Source organism: Dermacentor andersoni, chromosome 11, assembly GCF_023375885.2.
Source record: "Dermacentor andersoni chromosome 11, qqDerAnde1_hic_scaffold, whole genome shotgun sequence".
Lineage (NCBI taxonomy): Eukaryota > Metazoa > Arthropoda > Arachnida > Ixodida > Ixodidae > Dermacentor > Dermacentor andersoni.
Genome location: NC_092824.1, coordinates 29,145,068 through 29,161,250, shown reverse-complemented (window position 1 = coordinate 29,161,250; position 16,183 = coordinate 29,145,068). Strand labels below are relative to the sequence as shown.

At 41.8% G+C, this 16,183-nt stretch overlaps 1 protein-coding gene across 1 annotated transcript; it reads right to left on the bottom strand.

Annotated features, from left to right (window-relative positions):
• Positions 1-12,010: 12,010 nt before the first annotated feature.
• LOC140213972 (uncharacterized) lies at positions 12,011-15,191 on the bottom strand. The gene is made up of 4 exons (XM_072285168.1): positions 14,984-15,191; positions 14,578-14,715; positions 13,639-13,758; positions 12,011-12,348 (listed from the first exon to the last, which is right to left on the bottom strand). Exons 1-4 carry the CDS (start codon positions 15,189-15,191, stop codon positions 12,011-12,013), a joined length of 804 nt encoding a protein of 267 aa, XP_072141269.1.
• Between the last annotated feature and the right edge of the window lie 992 nt (positions 15,192-16,183).

The following is a 16,183-nucleotide window of genomic DNA, read 5'->3' as shown; positions in this document are numbered from 1 at the left end:
AATCTTATATCGTCGTTGCCGTCTGCATCATTATTCGAAAGACGTAATCTCATTATCGTCCCGCCATCGTTGGCACTCCAGATCTGCCATCGTTCCTCCCTTGTCGGGTGATGGATTCGCACGTTGAAGCGCCACATGTTGATGTTGAGCGGGTAGTCTTCCCATGAAAATGTCTACAAATTTTGGCGTGCCCCATACCGCCAAGTTATTTCTGAAGAAATCTTCCCCTTCTCGCAAGCACTAGTGAAAATATCGCCTCAACCTATTCGCAGAAAGCCTGGTATCCGCATAATATTTGTCTCGACTATGACACCACTGCGTTGCCTTAGGAAGTGTCAGTAACTGCTCAAAGAGCAACGTCATTTGTCAGCACCGCAGTGACAATGAGTTTGGTCTAGAGATATCCTTCCCGAAGTGATGCACAGAAAATTGTGGACACGTTCGTACACTTTGCGCCACTAGTGTCCGCGTGGGTGCAGCGGGGCCCTTTTTATGTTTCACGTTCAGAATTTTAAACATTAACCACGGCATTTATTAACAAACAAAGCCTTTTTAGTGGCGCCATTTAGTGATAATTTACTACAGTTTTCATTCAATCTATAGGGCGTGGCAAGCTGCCGTCCCGTATGCGGAAACGGAGGTATTCCATAATACTACGAGGGAAAAAATAATGCGGCAAATAAGACGGATGGTAAAAAAAAGGCTCCCAGTGGCACATACGCACACTTGATCATTGGGCCTCAGTTTTGAAGATGCATTCGATAAAAAGACGTGACAGAAGTTTTGGGTGATTCCGCCATGCAAAGAGTGAGACATTTACTAACTGATATCGTACAATCTAGACGATCTAAACTTTATTATTTTAGGCAGCGCCGCAACAAAACAGAATGTATTTCACTGGCATCTTAATAAGAAGTCTGATCCTCATTTTGATGAGGAGCTCACTCTATCTGCCCTACCTCCGCAAAAATTTGGAGATACGAAGCAGATTTTCGAATCTATGTGAAGGGTTTAGTGAAACACCGCAAAGTGTATGAGTTTGTTCCTTGCACTCCATGGAACACGAAATGTCGTGGACCGTTTCTTTATCGACAACAATTTCGAAACACTTAAGTTGGAAATCACACATAGACAGAATTTGTGGAGCTGCAGAAAAAAAATATATGGTTTCTTCGGCGAAATTTAATGCTAGCAACCGCACCCGTCAAACTACTTGCATATTTAACCTACATTAGACCGACGTTAGAGTATGCCATTGTCGTTTGGGATCCGTTTCAATCAGGATTAATAAACCGCATTGAGAAGATACAGAGAAAATCCGCAAGGTTCATTCTTTCTCGGTATTAGCGTACTGACTGTTTCCGAAATGCTTCGGTTGCTTGATTTGCTTCTACTGGCCCAGCGACGGAAGTTGGCTAGACTTAAATTCTTTTTTGTTATCAAAAGGCCACTTCAATATTCAAACCAAACCCTACCTTGCTCCCAGGCAGGCCAGAAACATCAGGTCAAGCAATCATTGCATGTTCTTAATTCCAAAAGCATATCTGGACATGTACGCTTATTCATTTTTTTCCGCGATCGATTAAGGAATGCAACAGCTTGCCGGCGTCTGTTTTGCAGTCGAGGAGCATTAAAATGTTTGAGGAGCGCGTTAAAAACCTTTTATGAAATTGAATTTTAGTAGTGTCGTGCCAACGTTGTCACACTATTCTAGAAATACATACAGTAGTCTTTCTTTCACGCTGTTTCCGATTTCACTGTCACAATGTTACAAACATGTATTTCTTAGCCAGAAGATTGTATGTGTATTTGCACTGATAACAGTGCAGCTACTCAAATACAGACAAGGGACAACACAACTGGTGTACCAAAAATTTTCTTACGCGGCCAATACAAATTATGTACAAAAGCAGACCTGTGGACTACAAAGCCCAACATAGTCTTGAAACATCCTGCAATGACATACACAGTGATGTCAATGGCCAAAGCACCTTAGGGAAAATTTTGCAGCAGGTAAAATTGCAATTTGTAGCATCGCCTTTTATAGAAGGTTCTGAAAAAAAAAACAATATATCCGAAATGTACTGTGTAAACAAAATATTGCTGCACACAAACTGTTGGGATGGGAGGCAACAAAAATTATGGGGTTTTACTTGCCAAAACCACTTTCTGAGTATGAGGTATGCCATAGTAGCGGACTCTGTATATTGGACTACCGGGGCTATTTAACGTGCACCTATATCTAAGTACATGAGTGTTTTTGCATTTTTTCCCCAACCGAAATTGAGAATACCTCCCATGTCCCTGGTCATTAGCACAGGCATGTTATACACTACAATATTACATCTCCAATGCTTTGAGACATTGTTTGTGCACCCACTTTGACTCCTTGGCAGCACCCGGTAGACACTGTCTACTTTGTAGTTTAGAAGAACTTGTTGTTGGGCGAGTTGGTACATATTAGCGAACATTGTTGACGGGCGCAATCTTGCGCAATGTTTACTTATCAGAATTTGACAGAGCGGTAAACAAAGGGATCGATCGTGACCAGGTTGTTACCGTGTTTCGTTATGTTGACGATTTTCTTGTACTTTTAAAAAAGCAAGCCAGTTCCACGTTTGACAACGCCATCGCAGGTGTACTACACATCTTTCAGCGCCTTGGCAAGGGTTTGACTTTCACCCATGAACTAACAAAGGACAATAATACTCAGTTTTTAGACAGCGCTATAAGCTTCTGTGACGATGATGTGTGCTGGAAATATAACCCAAGATCCCGAAAGAAATTGTTGCCCTACGATACGGCTCATTTGAAAACGGTAAAGCGGGCAATAGGCACCCAGTGTATCATATCAGCCTCAGGAAAGTCCTGCACACACAAAATGCAGGAAAGCTTTGACAGGCAGATTGTAAGGTTGGAAGAAGCAGGTTTTCCGCAATCAGTCATTTCAGCAGTATTGGAGGCAATATTACTGTTATTATTATTATACGGAAGGCAATATTACTGAAGACACAAGGGAGCGCAAAAATAAGAAACGTAAAGTTGTGCCTTATGTTCACAAGACTTCCCGCAACTTAAAAAAGGTTGTGAAACGGTATGGAGTTGCGATAGCGTTCTCGGCTCCCGGCAAGCTCACTGGGCTATGCTCGCACATAGGAAGAAGATAGCTTCCAAGGGTGCGGAACAAAGCACCCCATTTTCCACGTAGATTGCAGTATTGGAGTAGTTTATCAGATACCTCTATCATGCGGTATAGTTTACATAGGCCAAATAGGAAGGTGCGTGAATGTGCGCTTGCGTGAGCATGAATTGTCAATTAGAAATAAAACGAATGGGCACCTGCCAGTCCACTGCTTGAGCGTGCACGTGCAAGCCGATTATGAAGGAAGTAAAGATTTTGTGCCGCTGCCGAGATAGCCGAGGCAGAGAGCTACTCGAGGCGCACCATATTAGAAAAAAGGGACAAGACTGTGTCAGTGACACCTCAGTTTATTTACACAACAGTGAGATGAGGTTTATTGACGAGCGAAGGTAGGTCGCGTTTTGCATATACAAGGTTTTTCTTCTCTTTTATCTTTTCTTTTTTCGCGTATGCGCAGTGGTGTATGTCAGGGGTGTACTTATATGTGGTCTTTGTGGAATAAACATTAGTTGCAAGTCTGCGCACGTCCTTGTCCCATGCTGTCTCTGTGGTCCATTTGTTCGCGCAGTTTAACAATGTTCACTATCTACTATAGAAGCTACAGAGACAGTCTGCATTATGATCTAGCCCAACAATCCTACAATGACCTTTTTGATCGACGTTTTGATCAGTACCCACGCAACCTTCATTGACAAAGGCCAGTTACTGCTTATGACTTCTATAGAGAAGTTTCCTTACTCTCAACAGATGGATGTGGCTCAACAGTTTCATCAGCATTTCGAAGTTTGCCCTCTGCTTCTGCTAAGGTGGCACACCAGATCACACAGCTAGATACTGTAACTGACATCAACCATCGAGCTATGGGTAATTGGTTATATCTATGTGGCCAAGAAGGTGCATCCTGGACACTCAGTGCCCAAAGACTCCACCCTAGGAAGCCACTGTAACAATTCACCTGCTTCAGATGATGCTGACATTATCACCAGTTTTCTGGGCACACCGAATGCCCTCTCCCCAGTGGTGCATCACGCCAATTGAAAAGTAGCTAGTGTGGCTTATGAAAATAAGGGCACTGGAAAACACTTCAGAACTTGCACATCGGGAAGTTGGTGCTTAGGTTCACTAAACATATTTTTCTTGGTGCAAAGTAGAACATGAAGCAACCTCCAACCTCCACACAAACAGCATGGTTAGCTTCACCCAGTTCCCCTCTAGCGCGCCCTCTGGACAACCTATATTTTTAACTCCTAAAGAAAGGGCCGGTGCAGTAAAGAAGTGTAGAAAAAAAACAGAAATGGCTGGAACTATTATGATTTGAATTCTAACATTCAAATATTTTCACACTGCTATTTCAATAGCAATTCCCTAGTGCAAAAATATATTACAGAAAAGAAACTAGTTAGTCTACCAATACTCTGCTGTCATGTTATAGCAGGTGGTCATGATATACCACAAGAATGTGCAATGTTATTAAGTATAGAAAGCAAGATACAAAATGGCTAAAATGTACAAATACTACTTTCCAAATTGGGGTCTTACTGAACAAAGGTATGTTCCTTTTGTGATAGCATAGGAGCCAAAGGACAGAGATAAAATACTACCAAACAGATGCTGCAGTAGGACAAGGGTGTACACACACATAACGTGATGCTCAGAAATACAGGAAGCATAACGTCAGAAAATAAACTCATTTACAGGCAAGTTTGATAGCAATTAGGAGGTTGGCCCTAAATGGGCAATCAGCCATCAGTAAACACAATCTCGGGCTTGACTGCCATTCATGGCCGCTAAAGTAAAAATAGCAGCAACCTTCCAATGGCGCCTTGTCACCTGCCACCATGCCATCCAGTCATTCAAGCCATATTGGTAGGCCTAACGTGCATTATATTGCACAGAAACTGTGGTTGAAAATTAGTTTGACAGTGAGTGAACACGTCTTGAAGCAATGAATTGCATGCGGAAGTCAAAAATCACTTGCCAATGGCCAGGGCGAGGATGATAACCTTAAAATGAAGACTTCAATTAGTTTGCAACTACAAGTTTTACGACGTGATGTGTGGAGATGTCATAAATGCCTAGCAAAATAGTTATATGGCTTTCGAAATTTTTCACACCATGCATATATGGCTTTATGGATAGGCATAAGGAGTGGCTGGGGTGTGGCTCTACGAAGCACTGGTTAGATTACCAAATTATCAAGCAAGTCTAACAAAACTGGCATTCAAAAGATCAATCGATGACTGCAGTGATAAAGCATAAATTCTACAGCAGCTGTAGCCAACAATATCCATTATCACCAAAATGACAGAACATCAATCAGTGTATGTAAGTGTAGATATATACATATGCCAGTTGCAGCACTACCATCTGAGTGGAGAAAGGCATACAAGTACAGCATCCTTTGCATATGCTCATTTCACATGCATTGTTCACCGCTCTTTGGCATAGCTTTGTCATAAGTCATCTCATTTGTATACGAATGTAGCAACTTTCATGAAACGTGGACTGGTGCAATTGACACAGCACTGCATACGGCACAGAGAACATGATTTTACAACACTAACAAAATACAAGTGATAGCACCCTTTGCTCAAAAAGAAAAGTACCAGACATACATGGTAGATCAAGCAGGAATGTGAAAATATTCCAATCCTTTGATGAGGAAATAGGCTGTCCCTCTACTTGGCTTTATCCACACACACACGTACTCTCTCCTATTAGAAGCATACTTACACCCCACAACAGAAAATTAAAAATGTAGGTTTTTAAAGATGCCATAAAATGACCAAACAAAACACACGGTTCTAACAGAACTATCTCCATTTCGAAAAAATGTGGGCAAGAAGTTGAAAGATAAATATGACAAACATTAAATGCTGAGAACCAATAAGAAAAATGTTTCCCAAAAAAGGGTGTTCTACATGAGTTGCATTGCAAGTGCAGAGCCTACCTTGCAACATCAAAGAGACACTAAAGAGATGTAATGAATCAGCTTACAATAAAAAGTATCTTTAAGAATTAGTTTCATTTATTTTGCGGCAAGAGCTGGGGTGATTATTAGAAGATAAAATCATGATCAATTTTTTTTTTCACACCGAAACCAGTCAGTGTGACATCATAGATCGCAAAGCATTTTTTCGCATTTAAGCCATTGTAATTAGGCAGGAGTTAAAATTTCCTGAATTCAGTCATTGGCTCTTTTGGAACACAATGCGTTCATTTTTACTCGTAAAGATTTCCTTAAGCGTGAGCAAATGGCATCAAAATCTATAACATCATGCCAAGCTAGTGCAACAATTTCAAGACAGCATCGCCACTTCACATCTTTTCAGGAATACACAGCATCTTCTCATAGTACGAGTGGCTTTGTTCGTAAGATGAGACTAAATGTACGTCCTTCACACCCCAACTAATTGCATTACAAGTACGTTAGTCAGATAAGGCACTGTTATTATAAAAGCACGTCTTGACATTTATCATTTACTTTGTCTTGTTTACCTTTAAGATACATCAAGCATAATCATGCTGAACAGCTGAATCAGTTTTTCTCTTGCCTCAGCACTTATCCCGTGGCTTACAGTGTAGCATGCTTGTTTTGGCACAACCTACAGAGACTGACATGCTTATCATTCCAGTAACTTCAACATCCTCCGTAGTGTTGATGGGCATTCTTAAAGCCAAATACCTGCATTCCACTTGGTGGCCGATACTATGACATGCTTATCGCAAATAGTGCAATTATGCAATTACACTGCATTAGTGGTCCACTTAAGTGATTTGTAAAAATATGTTCATTAGCGTAATTTCACAACTACAACGTTTAAACTGCAACCCTCAAATTAACAGAATCATTAGTAATGAAAGCAGAGAAGCGCACCTGTTCTCCTAACAGTTAGCTCTGCTGACCGCTTTTCAAGTCGCCTTAAGTTTTCATTCACAAACAAGCACGAGTGACCCTTGCCACTGTCACAATGATCTTATTCATGAAGGCTACCGAAGTGGGGTTGTGATGCTTTAAATTTTTTTAATTCAAGCTCTAATGTGAAAATGCACTGAAAGGAACATGGGGCAGATTCATTTTGACAGCTCGCAGAACTCCAATGTGCCATTCAAGGAACCTCTCGGTCCTGTGGAATAAATTTGGGAACCCTTGCAACGAAAACGGACCCCAAAATATGAAGAGAAAAATGATCAACTACAAAAATTAGGTGTGACAGTAAAATCGAATGCTAAACTACAGTGCGGAATTTATAGATACTATTGAAGTTTCATAAGCTGTATCCTCAGTTGAGATATTAACCATTACCTGGAAACTGTTCAGGCCTCTGCTGCATTATTTTTGTTGATTTCAGTATTTCGAAGGCACATTCTTGTGCGCTTTGCACACATTCTCTTATAACTTATTTGTATTGTATTCAAGACCCAGATCACTTGTAAATGGCTCTTTCATTACAACAGCAAGCCTTCTGCTGTGCTAGCACCGATTGGCATTGAAGTGCGCTGCAGCACATACTCATCCCTCTTGTTTGTGCAGGATACCACTTCACTTGTGTGATGACGGGTTGGTATACATGTGTGATAAGCAGCTCGCTACGTGTTTGAACCCTAGTATTCTGAAAGCAGCAAGGAGATTCGTGGAATGCAGTTGCTGCAGAGTGTTTTCCTTATGGATCTTCGATTCCACATTAGCTTTAGACACTTTGTTTTTGGTAATGACGAACGGTTAATTACTAATACAGCTAAGCTCATTTTTCTCTTTACTGTCCCTTCAATCCCTTTCAATCTTGCTCGGCAGGTCTCAAATGAACATCTTATCTTCTTGCACAAAATCTATAAATAAACAACTGTCAACAATTTCATCAGGCAAGATCACGTCGCGCGTTCCATCACACGAAAGAAAACACTCCTTTATGTGAGGAGGAATGGCACGAACATCTGCTCTAATTACTGGCCTACAGATAACATAGCAGCAGCCTGTCTCCTGAAGCACAAGTATTTTCTCAATTCGTGCATAGCACCCAGCATATGTCCGCACAAAGGTCGTATCAGATTTTGAAGGTCTTCTGAATTCATTGCTGTGGAAAACTTGCTTCTTTTGCACAAATCGCTCATATTCCACAGCATCGGACACAGCCACTCCACACCGACTATACAGTGCATCCTGCTCTTCAGCACTGAGCACTGTCTTCTTACCTGTGCCCAACAGTGATAAGCCATCTACACACAAAAAGTTTTTCACAGGTGAATATTCAAGAAAGCCATTGCACAACCTTTTTTCTTCAGAAGCTAGAAGTGGACTTGCAAGTAGACGCTGCAGCTGCTGAGACATGACGACTCGTTCTACAATTTGGTCCGGAAGGCCCTTTGCTGCAGAAATCTGCCGCACAATGGTGCCATTTCCCCCTTCAAACACGAAGGCAGAATGTGCCCAAAGGGGCCCAAGGGAACGGGCACAGTTTCCAAGGTGGAGGAGTGCGTGGACAATATATGTCATGAATGCCACACCATATAATGCTTCACACCTTGACACAAAGTTCTTGAGAAGAGACTCTGAAAAGCAAAATCGTTTTAAACAGGGCATGGCTCAATTTGTTTTAAATATTTGCACGTAAACAATGCCTAAAGGCATACACATGTACTCTCACACTGCTCGACATGAAAACATCCCTGCAGGGTTTGTGCACTAAAACCAGTCTAATATTTAGAAGGAATACACTGCTTTTCGAAAGTTTAACATGTAGCCTAAGCAGTCTCGCCATAAGCAACCCTAGCTTTTGTCATCTAAAGTGCGGTCGTAACCTGACCAGCAAAGAAGAAATTTCAACATTTCACTGAAATTCGCTCTGCATTGCAGGGCCAGCAGGTGCATGGCTTATAAGAGAAAACAAATAAGTGAAACAACAAATATGAGCGCAACAGACAAGACAAGTGCTCTACCCAAAGTTAGCTGTGTTAACATATACAAGCACATCAAAAAAAGGTGCAGAAGACTCATGATAAATTTCTGTGACATAAAGACATAACAACTACTGCGCGTTTTGTTTCGGAAGCGGTGACCCAAGATTCCATAAGCCAAGATGGACAGTTCTGTAATATTTTAGTGCCTGCAATAATAGCCTTTCCCCTAGCTGTCATCACGGAAACGTTCACTCCAGTTAGGACAAGTGCTACAAATAGGAGGAAAGCCCGAGTTGATGTGCAAATGGCTTGAGCTGGTCAGGCCTGCTAAATATATGTAAGTTTGTAAGTTTTGCTTTACACACAACTTTCATGATCAAGAGGTACAAAGAAACAGCCAGCCTGAAGGTAAATCCTTTCAAAAAAATTATAATGATTTGATCACCTTCTTACATGTGGCTACCATATTCAATGTACATTATTGGGTGATGCTAACAATTTGTACACATATGCTTTGTTTGTACCACAGTCAAGGATTGCACTGAAAAGAATGGAGGAATTTCATTATGGAATTCATCTGGTGCGCCTAACAATTATTTTTATGAGCTCCTTTGAAGCTTCAGTTGACTGTTATCATTTTTAACAAAATGTTTTTACAATGAAATTAGTGCTACACTTCTTGCATGGCTTCCATCCTGTGTCGTATTTTCTTGTCAGGTGCTGGCAGTGCAAGTTTTCAACCTTTGTGCACACCCAGTCATGGTCTTAATACGTTCTTAGGCGTGCTGACACTTTAATTATATTAAAAGAACTTCCTTTAACATACCAACCTACAAAGAAACAAAATCTAAGCATCTTTGAACACTGAATTAACTTTCATTGATAGGTGAGCTAGTTCCAGAATAACTTTAGCAATTATTGGACAGCAACTTGAAGCTATCCTGAGAACATGTTTGCTTTTGTCACCAAACAAAGGCTCAGAAAGGTCTGCCTCCATATAATGGATGCACACTCCAACACAACTCTGCATATGAACTCTTTGCTGCTGAGGCTGTGCGCTCCATGATGCAGGGCAGCTTCCATAACCAAGAAAATACCGTATTTATTTGAATCTAGGCCAATAGTTTTTTTTTTTTTTTTTCAAATCCTCATATGCCAAGCTCTGGGGTTGGCTTAGGTTCGAGGATTTTGAAAACATGCCAGTTTGTCGTTGAACATATTAAATATGGTGCCAATTAGGTGCTGCATAGCTAGCGCCATCTAGAAAAGTCGGTATCGTAGCCACAACTAGCCGCACCAGTAGACAACTGAAGTACACGAGTGACGACGTTGCCATTTTGACCTGTGTCGTACCAGTGTGCGGCGCGGTATTATCGCAATGACACCATTTAGGTTATGACACTGCAGTGCCGCTTTTAGTCGAAAAATTGTGCTAGCCGCAGAGGCATCAACAAACATTCAAGCCAGACGGGACTTAGGCGTCGATGAGAAAAACGCCCGTTGTTGGAGGGGCAATAGGAGATGCTTTTTGCATTTGCCGCAACGAGGAGATGACAGCAATAAGGAAGATGCGCATGTGATAACAGAGAGGAGTGGTTTACCGAGATTGCGCGTTGCAGCACTGTCTGCACATGCGTGGGTATGCATCCGCAAGCGTACGAGGCAAGCAGCAATGACATAGACCGAGCTCAGCATGTTCATACTGAATAAGTGCTGTTTTCATTTTCTAGATCCTGCCCTCACTTGTTTTTTGGCCTACATTCGAGGTACGTTTTTTTTTTTTATTTATGGTTTCAGACACTCGGGGGTCAACCAAGATTCGAGCAAATACGTAGGTTGGCTGCAGCAGACTTCTTTAGTTTGATCCCAATTACTGAGAATATCCCAAAGAATGCGATGCATAGGAGCACAATAAAGCCACTGGTGTCAGAAAGAACAGCAAAGCCTGGCGTGGTCTGTACATACATAAGCTACAAAGGCAGAACATACAGAGTGCTGGCAGAATCTTGTAGCCCCTATGAGTTGATTTCAGGCAGCCAGAAAAAGAAAAATTACTACAGGAAGAAGCAAACATCTATGTAGTGTGCCATGTTACACACATAAAATTCTGCAAACACATTTTGCCAGGCTGGTCATTGAGCTTGTGCATGGGAGAATAATTTGTTCTTCAGGAATAAAGGAAGTACACATTTACCAACACATCCCGTCTGGTACCTCAGTCACTCTTGAGAAATCAAGATGCTAACAAAGAGTGGGACTGTCTCAAGGGAACTTCCACAGCCATACTTGAACAAAGGAGGTCACTAGCTCCATTAAGGACCTTTTGATTTCTCTGCATGTTGCAGAAAAAAGAAATATATGGCGCTATGCATGCTGTATATTACATCTTTATGCCTCTTTTTCCTATGTGTAAGAAGGCTCATCTCATCAGCTACCGGTATAGGTTCTCTGCCAACTCTAAAAAAATCAGTGGCTAGCTTGTTCCTTTAATAAAGGGAAAATGTGCCATGTACCCAAACGTAGCAATTGCTACAAAGGAAACCCATGCAGGTTCCTCGAAAGAAAAGCCTCGCAGTTGAAGAAAAATTCATCCTGGCCCTGGCCCAAGCTCATATGGTAGAGTGGCTGCCCCGGGAAGGCGGTGGTCCTGGGTTCGAGCCCCGGACCAGGATGAATTGTTGTTCAACTGTGAGGCTTTTCTTTCGAGGAACCTGCATGGGTTTCCTCCGAAGCAACTGCAATGTTTGGGTGCATGTCTCATTTTCCCTTTAATAATTACTTCTCTCCACCTTGCAGGTTTCTGTAGAAATTTAATGTCTAGCATGTTTCACCTTATTTGCCATGCTCGTCTTCAAGATCTCTGCTATGTGGACATGGTTTTGGTCATACAAGCGCTAAAAGATTCAACAGGTTAACTCACTACAGTACAAACCGTGGACGGATAGTCTGTGTGCGGAATATCTGCAGACATTACCATAAGCTCACATAAGGTGTTGAGTTCAAACTTGGCTTGCATGCATGCAGTAGCACATCTTTTAGGATCTTACCGGCTCGGTCAATTCCAACAATGGTGAGTTCCTCTTGAAGGAGAATATATATACCCTCACAAAGCTTGGAAAGGTGCCTCCAGTACTCATGATGCAGAATATCATTAAGGCAAGGCAGATCATTGAAAAGGAGCCAGTTTCTCCATTCAGATGCCTTCCAATGGCTTCTTTCTTGAACAGACCGTGGCAGCCTTGTAATGCAGTGAGGTGGATTGATGGACAACAGCCGTGCATCTATTTTGGAAAGTGCTGATGGTGCACCTATAACAGACAACGCGACCTAATTTAATTATTTCATCAGCGTGACGCCACAAATTTATGCAAACAAGTGGATGAACTGCTCAAAATAGATCAAAATAAACAGCATTACATGCCTAAAAATTGTCATAAGGAAGTGCAATATTTTATTTCTAGGACATTAAAACATAGCACTCTTTTCAGTTAAAAAATACTACACATAAAAATTTCTTGTCCTTGGTGATGCGAGAATCGGTTGAAAACGTGCTCTCTTAAAAAAGTTTACACCCTTTGTGTCGTATCTTACCCCACAATGATAATCATCATCTGTCTTGCCCACATTCCCTTTCTTTAATGCTGCGAGCCCAGTACTTCCAAGTCACGAACAGCTTGCGAGTCATCAGTGTGGCACAGCATTTTCGACAAGAAAGTAGCGAGCACCAAATTTTCAAGAAAGGAAACACAAGCAAGGCAGATGACGATTATTGTTGTGGGAGAAGATAAGCCCCAAAGGATGTAAACTTTTTAAAGAGGGCAGATGAACAACCAAAACAGGCAAGTCATTGATTGCAGAAGTGCTAGTTTGGATGTTAAAGCTAAGCAGTGGTGTAGTGGTGTATATATATATATAACATTTCTTCAGGGGGAGGGGAACATACCTTATGTGCTACCCTCTGGCTATGCCCCTGAAAGTAAACAATTTTAATGCATTCCGGTTGCTCTATTCATTTAAGTTTTCTGCAGGAGTTGTATGTACAACCAAACATGGCAGTGTAGATTGAGTAGCTATTTCTCAAGGTAGAGTCATACACACAAGATGATACACTAACGATTGCCACTTTCTGGAAGAGAAAATTGTGAAAGCAGACAAGTACAAAAGACCTAAGCAAGCAACTTGTTTAGGAATAAAAGTCCACAAAATGAAAGCTCAGCTGTGTCGCGGCTTGAGAGTATGTGATCCGGCTAATGTCATGCTTTACAAACACTGCTCCCATATCAACAGATGCTTGCAAAGGCAATGGAGATGGTAATGCACCTTTTCAAATGTCAAAGAAATATTCATAACCAGGAGAAGTGCACTTTTGTGCACCAAAAATATCCAGCGAAACATACTTAAGGATCTATCACAACTGTGAACAAGGTACAAAACATCAAATTGATGATGCAAAATCCCATGACACACAGTCAGGCAATTTCATTTGGTGACATTGTTTGCTTTGTGAATCCACCTTATTCTACAAGTCAAGCATCTTGTAATTTCACTATGTAATCAAAATATTACAAAATAAATGGCAATGGAAAGAGTCACATTACCCGAATAGAAGCGCTCATCAGAACTTGATCTTGACAGGATGGTTTCTGTCAGCTGCTTTGCAACACCTTGTAGGACACAGTGCATGTACTCAACGCTGTAGCTGTTCACAAGGTCCAAACCTGAATGAACACCTGTAGCTTATGTAAGAAAACATACTACAAAACCATATACGAGGCTCCTAAACTTGCTATACTGGCAGTTAACTTAAGAAATTTATTTATATATAAATATTAGCTTCTAGCATTTCACACACAAAATGTGATGTCTGCCACCTCCATGAATTATTTGCAGAAAAAAATTATTACTTTGCCTCGAATCACATATTTGTTATAATTGAAGATGAATATACTCAAGGTAGACTAGCGCAAATTAATAACAAACACAAAGAACAAAAGGACAAGCGCTAATGTACCATCATAATAATGCAAGACCTACTACAGCCCAAGAGTCAGTCCTGTTGAAAACAATTATCACTAAAACATGTTGCATGTGGTTTATGTTATGGACATGTACAGCAGTGAATTATTTGCACTGCCCACAGTGTAGAAGCAGAAAAGCTGTGAAGCCAAGAATCTATACCAGTGTCACGCATGCACTTCTAAAGGCATCGAACAGACAATCTTTTGACATAACGACGAAATGGGTGCTGCTATATGGTTAAAAACAATCTACATATGCGACAATAGTGCTACAAATGATAGTGTTTTTGTCTATTTTTTTGGGCAGATTTAGTGTGGCAACCAACGTCCCACTCCTTCATAAGGTGAAACTCTTGATAGCAGTTATGAAGTGTCGTGTGGCAGCATCACAACTCTTTCGAGTTTGACAGAGGTTGGCAGTTTCAGTGACCCTTGACAGAAATCTTTGAGCCAAGTCCATGTGACACAGGTATTACTGCAATTAGGAAAGGAATTAGGGCTTCAATGCTCCTCACTCACCTTTCAAGTTCATCAAGGCTGACGGCCCCTTTAAGCCATTGATGGTGTCTCTAAACCTGCTTGCCAGATGCATCTCACTCTTGACAAGGTCTGAAGTTCTTTGTTCCACAGAAGACACTGTTGTGTACCGCATGCTCCCTAATGCACATAAAAGAGTGAAACAATAACATAAGTGGAAGTAACAAAGTACGATTTTGTCACTAACATCTAGCGCCTGCATCATCATGTTTATATTGCACCATATAGTAAGCATAATTATATAAAATACCAGTATTTTATGAAGTGTATATATCTGTGTAACATATTCTGTGCATTACACGCTCCAAGAATAACTTTCACATTTTAAAGAAACATACATATTAGTCATTTTTCAGAGACTGATAGAAATATGAGATATTTTACTTACCTTCTCGGTGCTCTCCTGGAATCAGGCACCATGTGCAACCAAAATATCCATTGAAGGTCACCATGTTCTGCACACATGCCCTTGCAGGTGCATCAACGGAGACACACAATACATGAGGCTTTGACACATGAACGTCTCCTGTGTGAGCCCACTTCACTGCCCCTGTGCTGTTTACTTCATTCACGAACCCCTCAAGGAACAGTTGCATCTCTGGATGCTTTTTACCAAACCAGAGCCCTGCAAGAACCGGGTGTTTAAGTCGCAAGTGCGGTGGCAGTTCATTAACAATAAATCGCAGGGGCCACAGTGACGTCTTCGAAGAGTTCTATACAGGGCTCCCATCAGTATTTATTGTCAATGTCAAGTCATCAGGGCGAAGGTTCTGTTCTTCCCTCAGCCTGCTGTAGCACTGACCCCTGGTAATATCAGTAACGGTAGATGACGGGTGCTGAAGTGCTTCAAGGCTTTCATGTAGTTCCTCTTTGGTCCGTTGAATCATAAGCCTGAGTTGCGCTGCCAGGATAAGAATGAAGAAGAAGCAACCTTCATTTTTTAATGACTAGGTTGTTCTGACACTGTGACAGCTGCTGCACTCAGCAGAATTGCCATGCGTTGTCATGACGCGTTTGCATGGTTCACAATAAAAGTGACGCTGCACAATATCCCGCATGTCTCCCGCCCAGAGCTTCCGAAAAGTGAATTTGCTCGGAGGCAAGGCATCTGTGCCAACAAGAAAGTTTATCAGCTTCACTAGGTCGCCCAGTGCTGTCCACGTCAAACCATGAGACACCGCCAAGGACATTACTGCTGCTATTGCGGCCGCCTTTGTTACATTCGAGTGCGGCAATCTTTCGCCGCCGTACTGCGCAAACCAGGACGGCAACGTGTCATCATCAAAGGATTTGTTAGTAACGTATTCGTCGTTACCGTCAGAGCTGTCCCAATTTTCGGAAGTGCCCCTTGCACTTGAGCTGTTCCTCTCGTCGGGTTCGTCATCAGTGTCGAATATGAAGTTGTCGCTGCCGTCGTGGTCCGAAGAAACTGCGTTGTTGTATCCGTCATTTGACCCACATGGCGATGTGTTAGGCGAAGCCTCTGTCGCGCTTCCCGACTGCACACTGATGCGGACGCTCGTAGATGGTGCCCGTGAGGTTGCCGATGCGATGGCGACGGTGTGCGCCTTTTCATGCCTATACCAAG